Genomic DNA, 8,166 nt, shown 5'->3' on the forward strand with positions numbered 1-8,166 from the left:
ATCACTGGCCTCGTTGGTTTTGGGAAGCAGAGAGGGGAGTCATACCGAAGATGAGACAGCAAGTTCAGTTTTAGTGATGAAACTATTCCAGGGCGGAGTTCAGTTTTAAAAGATGGTTGTAGTCCAATACAGTACATACAAATCTTTAAAAACGATGTTTTAACTAAATAAATTTAGGACAAAGAAGCTGAATTTATCAGAAAATCTATAGAGTCCAGTGAAATTGTTTAATAAAAGCAACAAAATCTTCATTTGATTTTAACTGAACAGCATTTCAACTAAAATTTACACAATTCAAAGTCTACAAAGAAAAATCAGCATTCAGCTGCTGCACAAATGTTCAGTTTTTTTCTGGATTTATCAATAAGTGAGACAAAATACACATTTACTGTACACATTCAGTGGCAGAGAAAAACAATATAAATCAAAGACAGACAGACAGACATTGGCTGCACACATCCAGACATCTCACAAAACAAAATAAGTGCATTTACTAAAAATGTTTTGACATCAATTTATTCTCTGATTGTCTCTTTACTATGAAAACAAAACAGTTCAATAGTTCCTTGTGCATTTGCTGCAGCTCCTCTCGTTTGTTCCCACACTACCAACCATGCTGCTGTAGCCATGGAAGTACTGTGTGTCCACAACGCCTGAAATTAATGATCACCGTGCAGAAAAATTAGACTTTGTAGTAGATGTTGGTGGGACTCTGCGGCGTTATCTCCTGAACGATGTACACAGGGGGCCCGTAGTCGCTGCTCACACGCTCATAGTGACGACAGATCATGCTCTCAGAGGCCCGCAGAGGAAAGACAACATCGCTGCGTTCGGAGCCATTGTTGTCACTGCTGATGCTGTCCCGCTTTGGCACATTCAAAGTGTTAAGTGGCACGGAGGCAGACTGCTGGCTATCTGGGACGCGGTGACGGTGATGGTACCTCCAGAGCAGGGCCAGCAGCATCATGATGACCAGGAGGACGACCACACAGCCTGAGACAACCCAGATGAACAATCTGGGCTCAAAGCCACTGCTGCCACTGGGGTTTGTTTGTCCGGTTTCTGAGCCCACATCTGCCGTGGGAAACACTGGAGGGGAGAAAAAGGACAGAGAAATTCAGTCAGTTCATAACTCGATCAGTATCTGTTCACATGAAAAGCCTCTGTCAAAGCGGGACACTGGAGAATATGTTCTAATCTTTAGTGTCATAAGGTTTGAGGAGGTAATAATCATTCTGGAAAAGATGCCTTGGATATAAGAGGAAGTATAATATTTCATATTCTGGAGCATAATGTGCAAACAGAGATTCAAATATTTTGGCACATTTACTTAATTTATCATTGCTGCATGTTAAGAAAATTAAAAATACAAAAATGATATTCAAAGCTACACGATAAGTTTGTTGGTATATGATATTATTTGTATAAATCTAATAAAGAGACTAGAACTAATATTGTCTAAATAAAGAGAGTGACAGACACTTTTTTTTAAAAGCCAAATGAGAGTAGAGCACACATTTGAATGGCCTGTTCCTTTTATTTTATATTCATACCAGTTTTGCTTTTTATATCCTTTTCCTTCGTGGAGGTGTCCTCGGCCTTGGGCTTCGTTCGTGTGGGAGGGAATCTGGTCGGGGACTCCTGCAGTGTTGAAGGTGGATCTGAAGAGCCTGGAATATAAAGCAGGACGTTTGAGCAGCTGACATAAATAAAATCACAATTCATGGTTATCAGCACCTCCTCACATGTCCCCATTTTCACAGCATGTGTAGGTGGGGTTATGTCATGTCAAAATGTTCCTATTGAAAGTGTAATGATTGTTGAATCATCAGAGCTTGATGTCAATCCCACAGAATCAAAGAAAGAAGGAATGAGTTCTTTTTGGACTGATTATTTTACAGTGACAGTGATTTGGGTAAAAACGCATCACATAAAAAGTGAAGAAACCATTTGCTAACCTAATTAGGTTTTGCTCTGAGTCACAACTGGGCCTCTTTTCATCACTTCTTTCACTTTCTACACCAAGCCAATTCACTTTTCCTTGGTGTTCTTCCAATAGGAATTTTGGCAGATGCAGGTAATCCAAAATGACAATTTGGGTTCTGACATGACAACTAGATGTTTTATGGGAAATGTAGGATTCTGAATTTAGAACGACTTTTAGAAAATAAAACTCAGGATTTCTCTGCCTTTTTCTGTTTGTGACTCTTGTACTTTCTAATAATAATGGGAAATAACTAACATTTACTCAGTTACTACACTTAAACATGATTTTGACTTATACTTTACTTTCCTTTGTACACAACTTTATTGACATCACTATATTTCTATGAAAAACATTGTGTTTTTTACTCCACTAAATTTATCTCTCAAGAATTATAGGTTCATTTTTCATGTTTCAGAGACTTGATACTGTGCTAGTGCAGTTGTCCATGAACCAGGTCCTTGATTCCTGGCTGCGTGTCCATGGACAAGACACTGAACCCCAAACCTTTGGCACCTTATGCATCTGCTCTACTCTTATAAAACCCAACACAACACTTTGCTCATTCTAAAAAGCAGCTGTTTGTCAAAAAACAGATTTGTTTAGCAGAACCTTTTTATTTTTTTCCATTTCCCAAACACATTTTCAACCCTTTAAATGGATCTTGTGGCTTTAAAGTTTGAGAAACACTGGATCAAACCTAACTGTAGTTAAAGCAAGATCCACATCAGTCCGTTAATATCTGACATTAATATTTACATATTATTGTAAAATATGCAAATCTGCCAGTAACAGGAAGTGAACAAGCACTTTAAATGAGACGTTTACAGTTTTCTGCTAATACGCATATACTTTTTACATTTCATTTAACTTTAACTTTCCTTGATTGTTACTTTTACTTGTTCTTCAAGTATCTTTTATAATTTCATCCCCATTCAGCTGCAGCACTGATTTGCTTAAATGTCACTTTTAAGGAAAGTACAGAAAGATTAGAAGGAAAATATGAAGGTCTGCAAAAAGGGGGTAGGAAAACACTTTCCAAATCTCATTTAACTCCACAGATTAATATTACCTGATATGTACAAATGACACTGTTTAATAAAACTGTATACTAAGAAGAAATGTACTGCAGTAGATGCACAACCTGTACTGTGGCCTTTTAATAAATTTGAGTTCAAATAAAATCAGGTAGAATCTAATTTCATTTACTGATTTATGAGGACACCACATTATTAAGGCACTTCCTATACCTGTGAATCAGACCTGCATATTGTTCAGGAGGCGTAACTACTTTAGCTCTGTCATATTCTTTGGACGTCTCGTGTGTGTCTCTCATGTGTGTCAATGTGCTCTTTGGCAAACTTAAGGTGTGCAGCAATGTTCTTTTTAGCAAGCAGCAGCTTCCTTTGTGGTGTCCTGCCATAGACAACCTGCTAGTTCCATGTTTTACCTGCTGTAGACTCACGAACACAGATGTTAGCCTTCAAGTCTTTAACTGTCACTCAGGGTTGTTTCTTTATCTCAATAATGAGTGTTTGTTGTGCTCTTGGGGTTATTTTGATTGGCCGCACACCTCTTGGTAGAGTAGTAGTATGGTTGTTATTATTTTTGACACATTAATACCCTTGACTTAGATGAAAATCAGATCACATTTGATCAGAAATTACTGCAGAAAACCATGAAATTCCAAAGGGTTCACATACTTTTTCTTGCCACTGTACATCCAAAAAACTCAGAGTCTCTGGAAAACGGCAGTCTGCTCAGTCACAAATTGACTGACAGGACTTTTAATATACGTAGAGATTAACATGAGATTACAGCTAAATCTGAGTTATTAATGTTTTCTGTTTACACCACCAGTGTTTGTAAACACAGCAGGAAAATTGCCCCATATTTTCAGTCATGATCAGTTGAGAAACACACAAAATGCTGATGTTTCATCTCTAACTCTTCAATAATGTATGTGAATAATATTTCAGATTTAGCTTTTAACATTCTTAGCAGCACACACAGAAACACAGCATCTAACTTCTCTGGTTGCATCTTAATATCACAGCAAAATACATCACTTATATAAACAGAAGAAACTGTAAATGCTTTAATGTATAAAGGTACTGGCTTAATAACAATATTCTAATAAGAGTTGAGAAAAATAAAAATAACCAACATGTTTCTGGATAAATATTTTATTGAAGAGAGATTTGACCTCAAAACATCTGAAGTATTGGAAGTGAAAATGTTCAGAATCTGCTTTATTACATATTAACGTAAATGATAAGAACATCAAATGATGAAAAAGGACCACCAGCTATTCTGATCACAGTCCAAATGATCATGTGTGAAATAATACCAAAGGCCTTAAGCTGCCAGAGGTTTGAATTAGGGTTTTGAGATAATTCATAGCTGTGATCTCTCTTCAACAGAATGAATGGATGATCGAGATTATCTCACCACTTAGTAAATCCAAAGAGGAGATAATCTTGTTGCAATATACCAACCAGAATCACACAATTGTTCGCACTGTTTTCCAGACAGCTGCGTCTCTTTCATTCACACATCCTGTTTTATACACATGATGTCACGCATGTATACGGGCACAACAAATTACTTACTTTGGCCGACTCTCAGCACCAGCTTCATGGATTTCGTTCTACACACGCCTCCATTAGTATTATCCAAACCTTGCAGAGTGCCTGTAGAGGTGGCTGATGTAGGGAGAGAAGGAAAACTGTTGTTTAATGTTTCATCATAAAACGAGACTATCAAGGACTGCATTCTGATTTACTTACATACATTTAGGCCTAATGCTGCATTACTTACTTATGCAAGAAAATGCAGACACACCCAAAACCAAACTGATGTAATGTAAGGCTTATGCATAATCACACAGGGGAACACAGCGGAAAATGCATAGTAAAATGCACCACCTAAATGCATCCATTTTTCTATCTAAAAACCATTAAAGGTCCATCATAGTCCCCATAGCACAATGTGACATTTTCATGTTGCTCGTTTTGTCCAACCAACAGTTTAAACGATATTTAGTTAACTATCACATGAGACACACAAAAGCAGAACATATTGATGTTTTAAAAGCCGGACTCAGAGAACGTTGCAGGTTTCTTCTTAAGAAACTTAAATGATTAATTAATTATCCAATTTGTTGTTAGTTTATTGAGTTCACCGAGCTACAACTGATGCAACAGAACTGCAATAAACCTTCCCTTATGAAGGTGATAGGATTCAGTTTTCGTAGCAGTGTCGACTCAGCTCAGACTTTGTGAGCTGCTTTTAAACGGCACTAAATTATACACAGAGGTGTTTCTATTATTATGTCTACTACAATTACATCAGTGGGGTTCGACTAAACAGAACAGAAACGCCTCTCTGTATTTCACTTTAAAGTTTAGCAGCAGCAGACACTACAGCCTCTGACGTTACCTGCAAGTCTGAAACAAAAAAATGTATGTTATAACTTTCATGAAGGAGAATTTATTTCAGGGCAGTTGTATCACAATGAAATAGTTTTAGTTTGGTACTAATACCCTCTCATCGGAGTATATTTATCTAGTTCCCCGGCTAAACTATAATCTCATGATGCACCATATTGTAGGTGGTATTATAAGTATTTCAGTAGACAGCCTTCTTAGAAAATCAACACAATAATAACTAGCATATATTCAAATAGACATAAACACACATACACACACCACGAACTCTTGTTCACCCCTGTCGCTCCAACACACACACACACACACACACACACACACACACACACACACACACACACACACACACACACACACACAGACTTGTTAGCAGCATTTAGGTCAGATAACAACATCTCAGGCTACAAGCCACGTTGCCATGAAAGCTCCCATCAAATCTGCCTGATGCTGTAAAAGCCTTGTGTGATTTGGGGCATGTAAGCCCTTAGAATCACACTGGCCTGCCAAAGCGAAGTGTGCTGTCAGAGCGTGGCGAGGTGGATGAGGCTACATGGTCAGACTTGCTCTCTATCTCATGCATCACTTGTCGCTAAGATGCTGGTTTAACCGACAGCGGTCCAATAACGAGGTCACATTTTTTGATTCTCACGCGAACTGACAAAGTGAGAGGGAGTCGTGGATGATGGCTTCCTCCTCTCCCCGGAGAACAGAAAAAAAAAACCAAACAGTTGCTAGCACTGATTCAAACACTGATCCACCTGTAGGAACCAGCAGCTTGCATCTCTGTTTGACTGGTTTTAACATGTTACACGTGTTCACATGCACTGAGACAGACTGGACAGCCATAGCAGGTATTCTCTACACTAACTCACAGGTGATGTAATAGTCCCTCCCCTTGAGGAACTCCAAACCCCACAGGTTGGGGCTGAACTCCTGAAACTTGAACGTGAATTTGACGTCCCTGTGGGGTTTGTCACAGTTCAGGAGAGGTGTGTCCGTCTTGTCCAGGGTACAGCTCTCTATCTGACTTCGGGAGACCAGGTACACTCTGTAGAACTCCTCCTTTTCCCCCAAGGAAGGGTCTGCCCGGGGACAAACAATGTCCATCTTGTCCCCTATCTGAGGGTACAGGACCAGACCCTGACCGGGAGTAAATCTGTGGGTGGGAGAGAAACAGAGCAATATTAGTTTGTGTGCCATGACAGAAAACAATCTGCAACAGTGATATTTGATTTGTTTTTTCTAGAAGAGAAATTCTAGTTTGTTAGATGAGTCAGACTGTTTTTCATTTGTCTTAACATCAATGTGAGTATATTTGAGTTTTGCACAAACACAAGACAACAAGCCGCCTTCAGAAATGTGTGAGCACATTGCATTTTTAACTTAGACCAAATAATACTAAACCCATCAATAGATAGATCTATTCAGACAAACGCTGCACTGTAGATATAAGAACTGCAGTATTGCAGTGAAATCCCCTGATTAACTTCACTATTATCTCGCACTACACGCACAGCGGCTGCAGAAAGTTGCGTCCATCCAGTGAAAAAAAAAAACAAACAAAAAAAACTGATTTATCCACTTACTTTGCATTGGAGCCACTCCAGTGGATGGACTCCAGAGTGACGGCACGACATGAGGAGATGATGGCCAGCAGCATCACGGCACCGCAGCTCCATGTGCCTCTCCCCATCACAGGAATGAAACGCAGCGGCACAGTATCATAAAACACAGTGGAAACTAGTGAAAAGCTGCTCCCTCCGCATGTCTCCGGTGGCTCCAGGTGCGCGCACAGGACGCATTCCTGAGTGAAAGTTGCGAAATTCCCTCCTGCAGTTGTATGTTTTTTTCCACATTGTGTGTAATTGGCTTGAAAACCATTCATGTGCTATTTATTGAGGACAGAGATTGTGTGGAGTATTTAGTCGTCAGCTGACAGACCGGTCCGCCCACATGCACACGCTCATGCGTAAGGGAGACTGGGACTGTTTGGCACAGTTTTGACCAATCATGTAAACCTCTCCACATGAACACATCAGAATAATTATTAGGAAAAATAAAATGCTTTATTTATTTCCTAGGAAAGAAAAAATGTTAGTTCAATCAGCCAATCACTATAAGAAATGGTTAGGGTTAGAAAAGACTTATAGGGAATCGTTATTTCTTAAATTATTTTTTAATTTAATGCATAAAATTCCAGTTCCTGTCCAAATGATTTATCATATCATATTTTATTTACACATGAATATGTTTCCTATTCTATTCCTCTCCCAAGTTAAAGGTCTCAGGGCAGTAAATCAAGGCAAATGTATGAGTAAGGGTTATAAATATAATGTTATTTAAATAAAACTGATTTGACTTGAGTGATAGCTTAAATAAGAAAATACATTATTTCATGGTTAGACCTGCAACATATGTTTGGATATTTAAAAACAGACACAACTTGTTTTTCAGACCCATTCAAAGAACAAAATAATGCGTGAAACTTTCATAGCAAATATGAGTCTGTTAAAAAAAGAAAAGACAGATTTGACTGATCATTCACTTTCCATACTCCTGGGGGGGAAACACTGATGACAAATAAAAAGACAAGTAAAAGTTGTGACTCAGCAATCACCTCAAATGAACCTTGGGTTCATTGAGTTGATGAGGTGAGGTGGACATCCACTTCTAAAAGTTGTGTAAAATCCTCAAATAAAAAACAGTCGGCTGCTAAGTTTAAGAAATCCTCAT

General features: G+C 38.6%; 1 protein-coding gene across 1 annotated transcript; it reads right to left on the reverse strand.

Moving 5' to 3' along the window:
* Positions 1 to 285: 285 nt before the first annotated feature.
* On the reverse strand, positions 286 to 7,318 carry LOC113174603 (ephrin-B2a-like). Its single transcript, XM_026378674.1, has 5 exons — positions 7,020 to 7,318; positions 6,306 to 6,589; positions 4,597 to 4,689; positions 1,554 to 1,670; positions 286 to 1,089 (listed from the first exon to the last, which is right to left on the reverse strand). The coding sequence occupies exons 1-5, from the start codon at positions 7,316 to 7,318 to the stop codon at positions 683 to 685; spliced, it is 1,200 nt and encodes a 399-aa protein (XP_026234459.1). The 3' UTR covers positions 286 to 682.
* Positions 7,319 to 8,166: the final 848 nt, after the last annotated feature.

This window comes from Anabas testudineus, chromosome 3 (assembly GCF_900324465.2).
Source record: "Anabas testudineus chromosome 3, fAnaTes1.2, whole genome shotgun sequence".
Classification (NCBI taxonomy): domain Eukaryota; kingdom Metazoa; phylum Chordata; class Actinopteri; order Anabantiformes; family Anabantidae; genus Anabas; species Anabas testudineus.

Coding starts and splice junctions, on each gene's coding strand:
- LOC113174603 (XM_026378674.1), bottom strand. CDS start 7,318: ATGAATGGTTTTCAAGCCAATTACACACAATGTGGAAAAAAACATACA. Junction 4,690..6,305: donor GAGGGACTATTACATCACCT/GTGAGTTAGTGT, acceptor TCCCTACATCAG/CCACCTCTACAGGCACTCTG. Junction 1,671..4,596: donor GGTGCTGAGAGTCGGCCAAA/GTAAGTAATTTG, acceptor TTTATATTCCAG/GCTCTTCAGATCCACCTTCA.